The 17317-nt window shown below is 41.7% G+C and overlaps 1 protein-coding gene across 8 annotated transcripts in view; it reads left to right on the top strand.

Moving 5' to 3' along the window:
- Positions 1-1274: 1274 nt before the first annotated feature.
- Positions 1275-17317, top strand: part of CLCC1 (chloride channel CLIC like 1) — a 47654-nt gene continuing 31611 nt past the window's right edge. For 3 of the 8 annotated variants that reach the window (XR_008617166.1, XR_003679549.2, XM_055084390.1), the window contains exons 1-5: positions 1307-1399; positions 11392-11741; positions 12676-12816; positions 13213-13314; positions 15233-15340. Coding sequence is in view for 6 of the 8 variants with exons in the window: in XM_055084390.1 (XP_054940365.1) it covers positions 11730-11741; positions 12676-12816; positions 13213-13314; positions 15233-15340 (363 nt within the window). In the remaining 2 variants the exon portion in view is untranslated. Of the gene's footprint in view, positions 1400-11391; positions 11742-12675; positions 12817-13212; positions 13315-15232; positions 15341-17317 lie in introns of all 8 variants that reach the window. The other 5 variants (XM_055084391.1, XM_007106447.4, XM_007106446.4 and 2 more) reach the window with 5 other exon arrangements.

Raw genomic sequence — 17317 nt, forward strand, 5'->3', positions numbered from 1 at the left:
GACAAATATTGTATGATTCCACCTGTATGAGGTACCTAGAGCAGTCAGAGTTATAATAGAGATACGAAGTATCTTTGGTGATTGCAGGTGGCTGGGGGCAGGGAGGAAATGATGAATTGTTTAAGGTGTACAGTTTCAGTTTTGCAGGATGAAAAGATTCATGGAGATGGATGGTGGTGATGGTCGCACAACTATGAATGTACTTAATGACACATCTGTACACTTAAAAATGGTTAAGATTGTAAATTTTATGTCAGGTGTATTTTTTTTTTTTTTTTTTTTTGCAGTATGCGGGCCTCTCACTGTTGTGGCCTCTCCCGTTGCGGAGCACAGGCTCCGGAAGAGCAGGCTCAGCGGCCATGGCTCACGGGCCCAGCCGCTCTGCGGCATGTGGACCAGGGCACGAACCCGTGTCCCCTGCATCGGCAGGCGGACTCTCAACCACTGCGCCACCAGGGAAAACACCAGGTGTATTTTTTTTTTAAATATTTATTTATTTATTTTGGTTGCTCTGGATCTTAGTTGTGGCATGCGGGATCTTTTAGCTATGGCCTGCAGACTTTCTTAGTTGCAGCATGCTGACTCTAAGTTGCAGCACGCATGCCGGATCTAGTTCCCCAACCAGAGATCCAATCTGGCCCCCCTGCATTGGGAGCACGGAGTCTTACCCACTGGACCACCAGGGAAGTCCCTGTCCGGTGTATTTTAATTTAAAAAAATTGTGATAAGCAACACGCACACTCAAGTGTACTATATGATATACCAAATTTTAACTCACTTTTAAACTTGCTGCCAATAACTTTTGCGTACACCTCTCATTTCTTCCAAGTGTGTAAAACTCATTATTTCCTCTTTGGAGAATTTTTCTGAGCTTGCAAGGCCAGTAAGGGATAAAATCAAAAGAAAACTTACTATTTCCAACTACCACATAACATGCACTCCCCGATCCCTCCCCAGTACCCAATACTTTAGAACTACTGTTTGTCATTCATTATGCCCCATTTAAAAAATTATACTCAAAATAGATTCCCGGTTTCACTGCAAATGTTACACATTCGAGAACTTATAAAATAAGTCGATACTAAGAAAATACGCTTCGTATCCGTTTTATATATTTGGCTTCCATGTAAGCCTTCACTTGCAGAGTTCGGCTGACGAGGGTAAAAAAAAAACTCTGGCCTAAAGACAAGCCTACGGGGGCCGGCCCCGCCCCCTCGGCGGGCCAATCAGCTGCGCACCCGGGAAGGACGTACAGCTGCCGGCCGAGCGAGTCGATGAGGACGAGCGAGAGGTAGGTCGCTGCTGGAGTGCTCGGCGGCTCGGGGGGCGGCTCGCCATCTTCTCCAGCCTCTCGGGTAGGTGTTTGTCTTCCCGGAGAGGTAGGCTGGCGACCAGAGACGTGAGTCCTCCCGGTCGGGTGTGTTTGTGCGGCGGGCGAGGCTGCGGTTCGGCCTGGGTGGGTCCCGCGGGCGGCGACGCAGGGGAGGCCGGGATCTCTGTCCGGGCGGGGGCCGAGCTCGCCCGGGCCTGCGGGGGACTTCGGAGCGCGACGCAGACCGGGATGAGCGAGAAACCTGCCCCCTTATTTCCCCGGCCAGTTGGCGGCCTTAACTCTGGGTGCCACGCGGTTGCTCTTACTTTACGACGTTCAGAGAGCGGCCTAGGGAAAAGTGGCAAGAAGGGCAAAGCGAGACGCGAGCGAATGTTGACTTTTGTTGGCTTCAGTTATCTCTGAAAACTTTAGGTACAATCTGAACAAATACCGTCAGCAGAATGGCTCGGATTTGGTTGTAGTTGTTTTCAAAAACTCCAAATTAATTTGTATGTTAAAAGTTAGAGATGCATATTTATGAGTGGGTAGTGAAAAACAATGACGATTTTCACTATGATGGTGGTTATGAAGGTGTGGTCCCCAGACTAGCTTATCACCATTCCTGGCATCATCATCGTAGTCATCGAGGAACCGTTAGAAATGCATATTCTTAAGTTTGATAACCACGGTTCCAGGAAGCTACACAAACGCACACGAACTAAATTGCAAGACCCTGACTTTTATGCCAGGTTACTCCTAGGTTAATACAGAAGTTGACTCTAATATCCAAGTTAGCTTTGTCTCACTCATTTCACGTGTAAATTCATTGAAATCAGATGTGTCTCCTTTGTGCCGATTTCCACTCAGTGGCTGGCAGTTTTCTTGGAGATCTCTGTCATTGTGGGTAGCTGTCCAGTCTAGTAACTCCTGTAAAAGCCCACTCTCCGTATTTCCTGCTTTGTGGAGGTGGGGATCCCACAGTTCCTCCTCTCCATCTTCTCAGAATAGCCCCACAGGGCCACTAGCATCTTGCCCTGGAGAGGCAGTTTTAGGTAGAGCCAGTCTGGGTTTGACCACCTAATAGCTGAGTGGCCTTGGGCAAGTTACTTGTTTTTTTAATCTATAAAATGAAGATAATAATAGTACTACTTCTAAGAGTTCTTGTGAGGATTAAATGAATGAACGTAACAGGGTTTTGCACATAGTAATCAAATACTAGTTACTACTATATAATAATTTTGACATTATTAGTGTCAAAGACACAGATGAAAAAGTTATTAAAAAATAGAACTAAGGGAGAGAGACTATTACTGACAAATGGTAGAATAACAGGTGCCACCACTGAATTACACCAACATAGGATGGTTACTTTTCCTTAACATTTTGCTACTCAGAGTGTGGTCTGTGGGCCAGTGTCTCTGCCATCACTAGGAGCTTGTTAGAAATGCAGAATCTCAGGCCCACCTCAGATTTACTCAATCAGAATCTGTTTCTTAACAAGATCTCCACCAGGTTTAGATGTGGCTTTGTTTGGAGGAAGTGTGAGATTATCTGAAGGCTTTCTCAAGGAGAAATCAGTGACCACAGGGATTTGGCAGGAGGCCTTGACTTTGCAGCTGATTTCACTATTCTGCATCACCTCCTGGTCTTCCATCATTTCTGCATTGCTAAACCCTACCCCTGGATCTGCTGATCATTATTGGAGAAAGTAGCATAGTTGCCAATAGCATGTCTTTGTGGGGGTCATAGTCAAAACTCAGCTGCTTGACAGGCTTTTGATTCATCTCCCTTTGTGGAATGCTCCCTTTAGTGCTGTTTTTCCACATCTCCATTCTCCATCCCAGCTTCTGCATGTACAGGGACACTCTGGGCTTTCCAATGGACTTTTTCAGTATCCTCTTGATATCAAACAGTAATGTGAACTTTGAGCTTCTCTTCTTTTTGCTTTAGAACCTTTATTTCCATCCTTCCTCATTCATTTGTTGATGAAGTCATGTAAAACCTTGTTGCCTATGAAAATCCTTAACTGTAACCTTGATTTTAGACACTGCCATCTTTTCCTAGTCTCTGCTCAGTTCAGACACTCCCCTTGTCACCTATTTAGTTCTATTTTTTTTTTTTTTTTTTTGGCCGTGCCATGCGGCTTACAGGATCTTAGTTCCCGACTGGGGATTGAACCCAGGCCCACACAGTGAAAAAGTGCGGAGTCCTAACCACCGGACCACCAGGGAATTCCTTAGTTCTTTTTTTTTTTTTATTGAAGTATAGTTGATTTACAATGTTGTGTTAATTTCTGCTATACAGCAGAGTGATTCAGTTATACATATATATACATTCTTTTTTTATATTCTTTATCATCATGGTTTGTCATAGGATACTGAATACAGTTCTCTGTGCTATAGAGTAGGACCTTGGTGTTTATCCATTCCATGTATAATAGCTTACATCTGCTAACCCCACCATCCCACTCCATCCCTCCCCCAACCCCCTCCCCCTTGGCAACCACAAGTCTGTTCTCTATTCACCTTCTTAGTTCTTAACTGCTTAGAATTAGGCTTCTCCCTGTCATTCTATGAAAGTCAGTTCGCAGATGACCAACTAATTAACCAATCCAATGGCTTTTTTCAAACTTTATTTTTCTCAGTTTCTCTGAAGTATTTAATATAGTTGACTGATACCTCCTTCTTCAAATTAAGCCCCTCTTGCATAAAACACTTTTCATGTTTTTAGCTTGCCTTCTATTACTCTCATTAGTCTTTACTCTCTTCTTTTGTATTTGGGTCTTCTCAGGGCTTTATTCCTTAGCTTAACTCTTTTTTTTTCCCCAGTAAAGTATACAGTTACACAGTATTTCTAAGCATCCCTGGAGCGTGACAGGGATTTTAGCATGCCTTTCCCATCATTATTGTTATCTAGTATTTTGGCTTTACATTTTTAAACATAGAAAGTTAGGTTTTTTAAAAAAAACTATCAGTTGTTTACTGAATTTATCAATATGCTTGATCAGTTCCCATGCTCGTTGTTGTTTCTTTTATTCACGCCTTTCCTCATTGAGGTTAAACTTCTTTAACATATCAGGAGTCTGTGGGTTGTAGACTTTATTAGTTTTTTTTATGTCTAAAGAAATTTGTATCAGTTTGCTAGGGCTACCTTGACAAAGTACCACAGACTGGGCAGCTTAGACAACAGAAATTAATTTTCTCACAGTTCTGGGGGCTGGAAGTCCAAGATCAAGGTGTCAGCCGGGTGGGTTTCTTCTTTGACCTCTCTCTGTGGCTTGCAGGTGGCCGTCTTCACCCAGTGTCTTCACATCATCTTCCCTCTGACCTGTGTCTAAATTTCTGCTTATAAGGACATGAGTCATATTGGATTAGGGCTAGTGACCTCATTTTTAACTTAATTACCTGTTTAGAGATCCTGCCTTTAAATACAGTATTCTGAAGAACTGGGGACTTCAACATATGAATTTGGTGGAGGGATGCAGTTTAGACTGTAACAATACTTTTTAAAAATTAATTTTCATTGGAGTATAGTTGCTTTACAATGTTGTGTTAGTTTCTGCTGTACAGCAAAGCGAATCAGTTATATGTATACATATATCCCCTCTCTTTTAGATTTCCTTCCCGTTTAGGTCACCACAGAGCACTGAGTAGAGTTCCCTGTGCTATACAGTAGGTTCTTGTTAGTTATCTATTTTATACATAGTAGTGTATATATGTCCCAATCTCCCAATTCCTCCTACCCCTGTTTCCCCCCCTTGGTATCCATGTTTGTTCTCTACATCTGTGTCTCTTATTTCTGCCTTGCAGATAAGCATAACTATATCTTTTTTTTTTTTTTTTTGTGGTACACGGGCCTCTCACTGTTTTGGCCTCTCCCGTTGCAGAGCACAGGCTCCGGACACGCAGGCTCAGCGGCCATGGCTCACGGGCCTAGCCGCTCTGCGGCATGTGGGATCTTCCCGGACTGGGGCACGAACCCACGTCCCCTGCATCGGCCAGCGGACTCTCAACCACTGTGCCACCAGGGAAGCCCACATAACTATATCTTAATTAGTCTTTCCCATGGCGGGGGGGGGGAAACCTTTTGTAAAATGTGAAATATACATACAGAAAAGTGTGTGAAATACAAATGTTCACCTTAGCAAATTATTAAAAAGCAAGCACCTATGTAACTACCATCCAGGTTAAGGAGTAGAACATTGCCATCATCCCAGAAGCCCTCCAGTACCTTCTCCCTTGTCTCATTCTTGATCTCAGAGGGAAGGGTTTCAATATTTGCCACCAAGTGTGATGCTTGCTGTAGTACTCTGACAAAGTTTTCTTTTATTCCTGGTTTGCTAAGTGTTTTGTTTTAATCATGAATGAATTTATCCTGTTTCATTCTTTTTTTTTTTTTTTTTTCAGTACATGGGCCTCTCACTGTTGTGGCCTCTCCCATTGCAGAGCACAGGGTCCGGATGCGCAGGCTCAGCCACCATGGCTCATGGGCCCAGCCGCTCCGCGGCATGTGGGATCTTCCCGGACTGGGGCACGAACCCGTGTCCCCTGCATTGGCAGGTGGACTCTCAACCACTGTGCCACCAGGGAAGCCCTCATTCTTGATATTGGTTTTGGGGGCCTTCTCTTTTTCTTCATTAATCTTACTATAGGTTTATCAATTTTATTCATCATTTCAAAGAACCAAGTTTTGGTTTTGTTATCTTCTCTATTACATGTTTTCTAATTTATTAATTTTTACTCTTTGTTTTTGAATTGAATCTTTTCCATGATTCTTTCTCAGGCCTCAGGTACTTTCCTCCTATGTGTGCACTGATCAGTGTGGTGCTGAATATTCAGGGGAGTCTGTTCTCCTACCAATTCCTCTGATACAGACTGTGTCCTCCAATTCAGTTCAATTCTGACCCTAACTATCCAGTTACTGCAAACACCACAAGTTAAGGGCAAAGTCCTTTACAAGACTTTCCCCACATCAGATGCATGTCTTGGGGACCACCTGTACTTCTGACTAACTGGCTGTAGATTGGGGGCTTCCCGTGACCCCATCAGATTGAGTAATTCACTAGAACCACTCACTGAAAGTTCTACAGCTAATGGTTTTATTATAAAGGCTATAGATGAAGGTCAGCCAAATGAAGAGACACATAGGGCAAAATCTGTGGGGGAGAACGCAGAGCTTTTGTGTCCTCATGGAATCCAGGTGTGTCACCATCTCAGAACATCACTGTGTCACCAGCCAGGAAGCTCCCCTGAGCCTCAGTGTCCAGAGTTTTTATCAGGGTTTCAGTCCATAGGCATGATTGATTCATTGGCCACATGATTAAATTCAATCTCCAGCTGCCCTCTAATCCCCAGAGGTTGGATGGCTGAAAATTCAACCGTCTAATCAGGTGCTTGGTCTTTTAGATGACCATTCCCCAACCTGAAGCTATCTAGGAGCCCACCATGAGGCACCTTGTTAGCATAACAGACAGTCCTATCACTCAGGAAATTTCAAGGGTTTTTGAAGGAGCCGGGGCCAAGATGGAGTAATAGGGACCCTCTGCAGACCTCTGCAGGTCTGTCTCTATGCAAATTTCCCTTCTGAACTCCAGCTGCCTTGATTTCTCCAGGCTCAACTCCATCTCCTCAAGGATCCCAGCTCCTGGGCTCTCTCTGAATTGCCCCTCTGGGTGCCCATGGTTACTTAAGACAGTAGCCTGGGGCAGTGGAAGGGCTGTCCATGTTTTTTCCCATCTTTCAAGGACCACCATTCTTTCTTGCCTGGTGTCCAGTTTCTTGAAAACCATCTCATATATTTTATGCAGGGTTCTTTCTTGGTTGTTCAGGCAGGAAGGTAAATCTGGTCCCTGTTACTCCATCTTGGCCAGAAGTAGGAGTCCAGGGAGTGCTTTGGAGCATGGAGTTACTATGTCATCTTAACCCCAAACCTTTACCTGAATTCTTCCTTTATTCCTGTCAGGCTCTTGTCCCTAACACTTTGTTAAAAACTGCTGTACCAAATCCAGTGGTCAGTTTGCTGCCCTCTGATCACCTCATCTTTCAGCAGCATTTGATATAGTTATCTGTTCCCTTCTTCACATGGCTTCTGGAATAACAGCCTCTCCTGGTTTTCTTCCTGCCTTGTTAGTACTCACTGACAGTGTCTCGTCAGTTCCCCCTCTTCTTTCTGACCTCCAAGTGTTGGCATGCCCTAGGACTCAGTCTTTTATCTTCATAATGGATCTTATGGTGATCTTATCCAGTCTGTGGCTTTAAACCTCATCTACATCCTGATGGCTCCCAACTGTGTTTCTGTAGCCCCACTCCTCTCCTTAGCTCCATACTGTGTATTAGACATCTCCACTTTGATATTGGTAGGCATCTGAAATGTACTGTGTCTAAAACAGAACTCTTGATATGTCAGAACTTGCTATCTGCTCACCTGAGTGTCCCTCAGTCTTTCCCATTCTCCCAGTTGCCCTGGTCACAAACCTTGATGTCATCCTGAATCTTTTCTTGTCCTTACTTCTTACATCCAATTTACCAGCAATTTCTGCAGTGTATTTCTGTATTAGAGTAGCACAAGATGGTGTTAAAAAAACAAACTCCCAAATCTCAGGGCTTACCATAAAAGGAATGTATTTTTGTTCACATGAAAGTCAAAAAACATGTTCCCACTTAGTAGATGGCCTTGAATGTGGTCATGTAGGGTTCCAGCTCCTTTAGTTTGGCTGCCCTCCTCTAGGGCTCAGTGTTCTCCCCATTCCCTGATGGTCTAGGGGGACAGCTGATGGAGGGTCGCACGTGGGAGGCTTTCATGGATGTGGTGCATATCCCTTCCACTGCTGTTGCTCTGGCCAGGACTTAATTGTCACATACTTAACTGGAGGACGGGCTGGGATGTGTAGTTATTTACCATGTGTCCAGAAGGAAGAAGATGGAATGTGCTTGGTGACCTGTTAGCTGGTCTTCGCCACATGTGGTAATGTCTACCTCAAACTTTAAAAATCTTATCATTTATCATCGCCTTTGTTGCTGTCTTAGTTCATGCCACCTTCATCTCTCAACTGGACTACTGCAAATCCTCCTTTCTAGTCTCTTGCTTTTGCTCTTCTCTTCCAGCCTCCACATAGCAGCCCCAGTCATTTTAGAATGTAACCTAGATTCTATCACGTCTGTGCTCAGACTCTCTAGTGGAGACACAGATGTAGAGAACAAACGTATGGACACCAAGGGGGGAAAGCGGCGGGGGGCTGGTGGGGTGGTGTGATGAATTGTGAGATTGGGATTGACATGTATACACTGATGGGTATAAAATGGATAACTAATAAGAACCTGCTGTATAAAAAAATAAATAAAATTCAAAAAAAAAACCCCAACAACTCTCTAGTGGGTGGCTTCCTATTACACTTAGAGTAAAAACCACACTCATTACTGTGGCCTAGTCCCCTTCTCCCCTCCAACTCATTCCCAGGACCCAGTTGTTCTGGCCTTCTTGCCCATTCTTTGAATGCTTCAAACATAATCCCTACTTGGGCCTTTATGCTTGCTATGCCCTCTCTCTGGGTTTTCTTTTCCTAACTCTTCCTAAGGTTAGCTTATCATTTTTCTGTTTAAATGTTGTGGTTATCTACCACTGTGTAACAAACCACCCCAAAGTTTAGGGGCTTTCAACAACCATTTTATGTCTCCTGATTCCGTGGCTTGTGGGGCTTGACTGAGCTCAGCTGGTAGTTATTTTTTTCCACATGATGTTGGCAGGATCACCAACTCAGTTACCAAGGGATTGGACTGGAACCACCTAGAAGGCTCACCCACATGGCTGGTCATTGATGTTGGCTGCCAACTGGGAGTTCAGTGTGCCCCTGCACGTGGTCTCTCCAGGTGACTTGGCATTCTCAAAGCGTGGTGGCTGAGTTCCAAGAGGGTTTCCCAGAAGCAGGTGTTCCAGAGTGATAAAGTAGAAGCAGCTGATCTGGTATAGGTCAGGCCAGGCCCAGAACCAACACAGCATTACTTCTACCACAGTATTTTGGCCGGTCACATGGCCAGCCCAGATTTAGGAGGAAAGGAAATAAACTCCATCTCTCAGTGCGGGAAATGATAAAGAATTTGAGGCCATGTTTCATCTCCTCAGAGGCCTTCTCTAAAATACCCAGCATTACCTAATCCATCTACACCATTGTCTTGTTTTATTTTCCTTATATGACTTATCACTATCTGAAATTTTTTTTTTTGCTAATTCATTGTCATCCCCCACTAGAGTGTAAGTTTGTTAAAGAAGACCTGGCTGGTCTAGTTTCCTGGTAGCCCTGTCACTTACGACAGTGCCCAGTATCCAGCAGGTATTTTGTAAACGTTGAACAAGAGTGCTGAACCTTCTCCCCAAACCTTATTCTCGTTCTCAATTTCCTTTTTCAGTTAATGATAACACCATTTTTGTTGTTGGTAGGCCTTAAAATCTTGGAGTCATGTCTGCCATCGTTCTCTTTCTTTCCTTCTGTGTGTATTCAGTTGCTGAGGTCTATAGAATTAATCTTTAAAACATGTCCGATGGGTTCTTTCTGTTCTCATCGACATCACTCTTTCAGACCAACATCCTTTCTCTACTCAAGCCTCCTTGTTGAACTCTCTGAGTGTACATTTAATGCTAGTTTCATCTTCCCAAAATGTAGTTCCCATCACCCTTGAAAGCTATTGTTAGCCCGTGAAGTTAGTCATAAGCATTTTTACTTTTGCAAAGTCATCGCAGCCACCTCATCACCTCTGTGTTCCACCACGTCCATCCTCGTGTTTCCAGTTTCTGAGGAGTACATTTTGCTCTCTGTCTCTGCCTCCCTCATCTCATACTCTTAGAATGTTGCCTATACTTCAAAGTCCATTTCCTATGCCCATTCCTCCATGAAATTTTCCCAGTTTCTCCCAGTCAGATGTGCTTCTTCATCCTGTGAGCCCCCTAAAACCCTTTGAATCCCTGCTGAGGCTTTGATCATTTGCATTTGCGGCTTAACAAACATTTGCTGAATGTCTTTCACTTGCTGGCCACTGGGCTGAGTGTTGGGCTTGGAGAGGTGGAGGGTGCAAGATGGAGAGGGCATTGGGAAGGTGAATTTAGACTTGAGTAAGATGTTACCTTCCCTGGAAAAGTTCACATTACAGTGCAGTGGTTTTCTACCTTCATTGTGTGATGGGACCAGGTGGGGAGCTTTAAAAATCCCAATGCCTGGATCCCTCGCCTAGAGATTCTGATTCAGTTGCCTTGGGGTGTGGCCAGAAGATTGGAGGATTGAGAAGCTTCCCAGGTGATTCTAATGCATGGCCAAGACTGAGAGCCACGGTGCTAAGGGATGAGACTGACCAATAAGTGGTGAATTTCAGTGTGTGACACTCTAGAAGAAGAAACAGAGCACACCAGGAACACAAAAGAGTGTTTAGTTTAGCCTGGAGTTACCTTTATTCCTGCAGCTAGAGTGTAAGCCATTTATGAGCAGGGCCCAGGGCATTCTCATCTTGGAAATCCCTTACCTGATCCTTATTCAGAGTAGGTATAAGAGAGGCTGTCTGACAGAACATTCTGCAGTGATGGAAGTATTCCTCATCTGCGCTGTCCAGTTTGGTAACCACTAGCCGTATGTGACAGCTGAGCACTTGAAATGCAGCTAGTGAGAATGAGGAACAGATTTTCAATGTAACTTAATTTTAATTAATTTAAATTTCAGTAGCCACAGGTGGCTAATGACTACTGTGTTGGACACTGTTGAACAGAGGAGATACTGTGTTGAAACGATTTGAGGGTGTTTATGCAGAGGCTTAGATGAAGCAAGCTGTTTTCTCTGAGAGTTCAGTCACATCATTTGAATCTGAATTTTGCACCTTTTAAATTTCCCATTTGTTAAAAAAAATGGGGGATGGGGAGGGTTTGGTTCAAATACCTGTTTTCTTTAAAACAGTTTTACTGAGAAATGATTCACATACTGTACAATTCACCCATTTAAATTCTACAATTCAGCAGTTTTTAGTATATTCACAGATAATGTACAACCATTACCACAGTTAATTTTAGATCATTTTTCATCACGATCTAAAACTTTTCATCAGAGTTTTTCATCAAAAACTGTACCGGGGACTTCCCTGGTGGCCGAGTGGTTAAGAATCCGCCTGCGAGAGCACGGGACGCAGGTTTGAGCCCTGGTCCGAGAAGATCCCACATGCCGCAGAGCAACTAAGCCCGTGTGCCACAACTACTGAGCCTGCGCTCTAGAGCCCACAAGCCACAACTACTGAGCCCACATGCCACAGCTACTAAAGCCCGCATGCTTAGAGCCCGTGTTCCACAACAAGAGAAGCCACCACGATGAGAAGGCCGCACACCACAATGAGGAGTAGCCCCCTCTCGCTGCAACTAGAGAAAGCCCACGTGCAACAATGAAGACCCAATGCAGCCAAAAGTAAAATAAATAAATTAAATAAATAAAATTGAAAAAAAAAAAAAACCAAGAAAGTCTGTACTGACTCACAGACATAGAGAACAGACTTGTGGTTGCCAAGGGGTGGGGCAGGGATTAATTGGGAGTTTGGGGTTAGCAGACACAAACTATTATATATAGAACGGATAAATAACAAGGTCTTACTGTATAGCACAGGGAACTATATTCAATATCCTGTGATAAACCATAATGGAAAAGAATATAAAAAGGAATGTATGCATATGTATAACTGAATCACTTTGTACAGCAGAAACTAACACAACATTGTAAATCAACTATACTTCAATTAAAAAAAAAAGAAACCCTGTACCATTTAACTACCACCCCTCTGTCCCTCATTATATCCTCAAACTTATATACCTGCCAGTCTCCATAGATTTGCCTGTTCTGGACATTTTATATCAATGGAATCATATAATATATGGTTTTTGGTGACTGGTTTTTTTCACATGGCATGTTTTCAAGATTCATCCATGTTGTAGCACGTATCAATATTTCATTCCTTTTTATGACCTAATAATATTCCACTGTATGGTACTCATTCATCAGTTTAGGGACATTTGGGTTGTTTCTCCTTTTTGGCTCTTGTGAATAATGCAACTATAAATGTTTGTGTACAAGTTTTTGTGTTGACGTATATTTTCATTTCTCTTGGAGATATACCTAGAAGTGGAATTGCTGAATCACTTAGAAAATCTTATGTATACTTTTTGTCCCTGAGAATATGTGTGCATGTGTGTATGTGTTTTTATGCGAATACCACTTTACTGAGTATTTTTATTTCAGTTATTATTAAGAAAGCATTATCTTAACACTAGAAGGAAGTAGACTGTTTTTATTAAAACAGTTTCCTCCAAAAGTAATCATACTTCACTATATCTATTAATTTTTGTAGGCTTCATGCAGGATGCTGTGTTCTGTGCTCTTTTGTGAATGTCTGTGGCTGATAACTGCTTATGCTCATGATGATGACTGGATTGACCCCACAGACATGCTTAACTATGATGCTGCTTCAGGAACAATGAGAAAATCTCAGGTATTTAAAAAATGCATGTGTGTATAACACCTTATCGGTCCTGTGATGGAAATAGTCTACTTTTGTTATTGTTTTTCACAGAGCTCTGAGAGTCCTATATCAATGAATAGCAATCATGCAGAATGTCTTCTTGCCTCCTAGTCTAAGATGATTTCAACCCCACCTGTTTATTTCTGTTTCAAATTTGAATGTAAAGCCCGTCGAGAAGCAAACTAATTTGATTTTAGTTCTTAGCTAGTATATAAATTTGAGGCTCTTACTTGTTTGGTGGTTTAATACAGTTGAGGAATATAACAAGCAAAGCCATAAAATGATGAAGTAAAAATTTTAGTCTCATTAACTGTAGTTATTCATACAACTGAACTATAAAGAAAATCTCTCTCTCCTTTGCTTTAGGTGAAGTATGGTATATCAGAGAAAGAAGAGGTCAGTCCTGACTTACCACATGCTGATGAATTGTCAGAATGTTACAGCAGACTTGATTCTTTAACTCATAAGGTTAGGTTTTTTTATTCATGATTTTTGTATTATTTATAGTATGTTAAATTGCTCTGTTTTCCTGTCTTTGCTAACATTATTTGTGTTTCTATCTAAACTACAATTTACATATATATGGTATTTTTTCTTTAGTTACTCTGGCTTTGATTTTTAAAATAGTACTTTTATTTTGCTGTAATAACATCTCACTATGCTGTAATTATTTCTTTACCAAACTGAAAATTTCTTGGGACAAGGAATGGGACAAGGTGATGCTCTATCACCTGTTGCAATGCTGGGCTGTAGTAACTCACAACAAATGTAGCAAATGAAGAAATGGCTCTATTGCTAGTTTCTAAGCATAAGAGTTGCTCTTATAAATATAAGGGATTATTATAATTTAGTGTGTGGTAGCTATTCATTTATTCAGTCCTCTTATTTATGTGGCTGAAGTAGAGTTTATGAGAAAGGAAGTAAGTCAAGATTGCTGGGGAGTTTGAACACAAGTTATGCTGTGGGAACCCACCTCAGTTGGTTGTGAGGCAGGGTGCTGGTGGCAGTCTGGAGAGGGTGCTGGGATGGGGGGGATGGCAGAGGTCCAGCGACGCTGGAGGCTCACACTGAGGCAGTGATGGGGTGAAGAGAAGAGGAAAGCGTGCAACTTTTCCGTGGTAGAATAAGCAAGTTGTGATGGTTGAGGGAGGAGGGGAAAAGGATAGGGAAGGCTAGCGTGAATGAGGGAGGCTTCCAGCTTGAGAGACTGGGAGGGCTTTTTAATTGAGATCCAGATATATCCCAATTCGAGATCTGTAAGCAGCTGCTTGTGGTTCTTATCAAATGTGAATGTTTTCTCACCCAAGCAAAGAAATGCTTGGATAAAATTTGCTTCAGTCTTAACTGCATTTTGTGGTGTAGTGAATTAATTTGGCTGGATGTTAGGAAATGGAGAAATGCCTTTTTACTGAAATTTTTCATTCCATTGTTTGTGACTTTGGTTCAAGCGTTGTAACAACATGATTGGTAAAATGGAGTCTTTAGTCTTTGTTTTTAAAAAATTGTTTCTCTTAAAAAGAAACTAAAAATTTTTAGGGTTTGTAAACCTTGCCTGAAAGCAGAGGAGACTGCCCTGTGATTTCTTGAGGGTCTTTCTGTCCTGAGTCTGTGTGTGCTGCTCAGTTATTGTATGTTTATCATCTGAAGCCCACTTCAGTGCTCCATGCAACTTGTGGTCCACACTCAAAAAGTACTTTTCACAGGTTCTAAATGTCTGTAAGATGTGCACTACCCTCCCTCAGAGACTAGGCCACTGTGGTGTTTGTAGAGCTAATTTCAGAGGAAGTCTGTTCTAATGAAGGACTCTGTGCAGAGGGGGTGCCATGTGTAGGACACTCTGGAGAAGCCATGGTTCCTGACATATGGTAGGGGGTGATCGATAGTTGGCAGGAAAAATTAATAAAAGGCCAAAAGTAATATGCACATTCAAGAAAATCTTTGCTGTATCCTTCGTTTTCCGGCTTCATGCTATCCCTGTTTCTCTTTGTCCTCTCTTTCTGGGTCCCCACTCCCCTTTTTCCTTTCGTTCCTTTCTTTGTTAAACCATTACTTTGGAATTAGGAAGAGGCAGATTGGTCCAGATGTTCTGCTTGTCCACATCTCCGCTTCCTTGTTTCATGATCTTCAGTTTTAAAATTGCCGAAAGTCAGCAAGAAAACTGCCAGTCAGGGGGCAGTGTGGGACTTGTGTTCCTTATTTGTTGCCTACCTGCCCTTTGCAAAGAGAACCCACAGGAAGCAGGTGAGATCTACATTTTAATGCAAGCTTGATAAAAAATAACTGAGCTCCTTACTTTGATCTCAATGGGGCCACTAGGCTAGAAACTTGACCCTTATTACATTAAACTTTGACGCTAACTAATGTTGTATTTATTTTGTGGTTACAGATCGATGAGTGTGAAAAGCAGAAGAGAAAAGACTATGAAAGTCAAAGCAATCCTGTTTTTAGGAGATACTTAAATAAGATTTTAATTGAAACCAGAAAGCTTGGCCTTGTGAGTATTTGGTGGTGTGATACTAGTCAGTGTAGTGGATATTTTTGTTATTTATTAATTTCATATTATATCAAGCAGTGGCAAAGCATCATTATGCTTCAACAGAGAATACCTGACTCACCCTTTTACCAAAACCTATTCATGCAGGATTGAACGTAGCTGCCTGCTTTACAGTGGTTTGGTGGAAGGCAAGTGAGCAGTGCAGATCCCTCCTCTTTTTCCTATAGCTCATGGGGATTTACTTAGTCTGTGCACTGCCCTACCACTTAATTGAGTTGGAGGGAGAGGGAGTTTTTTTTTGTTTTTTTTTTTTTTTTTAATTTTGGCTGCACTGCAAGGCATGTGGGATCTTAGTTCCACAACCAGGGATTGAACACATGCCTCCCTGTATTGGAAGGTGAAGGGGAAGTCCAGAGGGAGATTGTTTTAAATTTACTATTTGAACTTTACTGAACAGTTAGAAACTTAATAAACTCATGACTTGCTAAGGAAATTCTATCCCAGTCCTTACTTCTTGTTTTCTACCACTTCCACACTTATTCAGATGATGTAATATCATTATATATTGAGAAAAAGAAAAGTGTGTTTTAAGTAGTTTTTTCCCCCTAGCTGTTTACTGTGGCAAGGCTGCTTTATAGAAATTACATATCAGGCACATATTGTTCATGATTAATGTTAAGATTCCATTTTTTAGAGTCATTGTTTTCACTTTGAGGAGTCGAAACATCAAGAAAACTTAAAAAAAGGGGCTGTTAGATGAATAGTAATCCCACCTTATTTTGGAGATGTAAAAGCAGATGTACTCACATGTAAACCCTTCAGTTTGAGTCTTATAACTGAGTGCAAGGTTGAAAAGAGTCTATTTTATAGATGAGGAAACAGGTAGGGTCAGAAAATACTCAAGGTGGAGATGCTTGGAATATTTCGTTCCTGGTTTTTTAGAAATATTAATCAATGGCCGCTTTTTTATACTTACTGATGATTTGTGATATTACATGACACTTTGGTTTTTCTCATTTTATATTTACTTTTTAATATAAATATCAGTATTTACTATTAGAAAAGATAATGTTTATAATGATTTTGCTAACCTGGACTCTCAGTAATATAGTTGTGACTGTCATGCATATTTATGGAAACCCAGATTTTGCTGCTTTTTGAGATCCTTTTTGTTTTTCTTATTTGTACTACTGCAAATTTTAGGCTATTTGAAAACTGTGTCAGCAAATGGAAAGTCATAAACGGAATCATAAAATAATGATAGTTTATCCTCATTATTTGTGGATTCCATATTTTTGAATATTTTGAATATTAAACTTTATTTGTAACCTCAGAATCAGTACTCCTGCTTTTGTGGTCACTTTCAGACATGCACGGAGCGACAAAACGTTTGAGTTGCTCAGTGAGCCCATTCTCAGCTGAGGTGAAACAAGGCCGTTTTTTGCCTTCTTGTTTTCAGCTCTCATGTTATAAACAAGTACTTTTCTGTGCTCTGTTTATTTTTTCGGGCTTTCATTTTTTAATTTTTAAAATTTTGCTGTTTAAAAATCTCCCAAGTGTTATGCTGTCTAGTGTTTCTAAGCACAAGAAGGCTGAGATGTGCCTTAAAGAAAATTCCCTTGTAAGTTAAGCTTAGTTCAGTCATGAGTCATAGTGCTGTTGGCTATGAGCTCAGTGTTAATGGATCCACAGTATATATAATAAGGTGTCTTTATTTATTTATTTAAAAATTTTCTTTGTTTTCTTCAATATTTATTTATTTATTTATTTTGGCTGCACTGGGTCTTAGTTGTGGCATGCGGGATTTTTGTTTTTTTGAGTTGCAGCACGCGGGCTTCTTAGTTGCGGCATGCATGTGGGATCTAGTTCCCAGACCAGGGATTGAACGCGGGCCCCCTGCATTGGGAGCGTGGAGTCTTACCCACTGGACCAGCAGGGAAGTCCCTATATTAAGGTGTCTTTAAATAGTAACATAAA

This window comes from Physeter macrocephalus, chromosome 4 (genome assembly GCF_002837175.3).
Source record: "Physeter macrocephalus isolate SW-GA chromosome 4, ASM283717v5, whole genome shotgun sequence".
NCBI lineage: Eukaryota > Metazoa > Chordata > Mammalia > Artiodactyla > Physeteridae > Physeter > Physeter macrocephalus.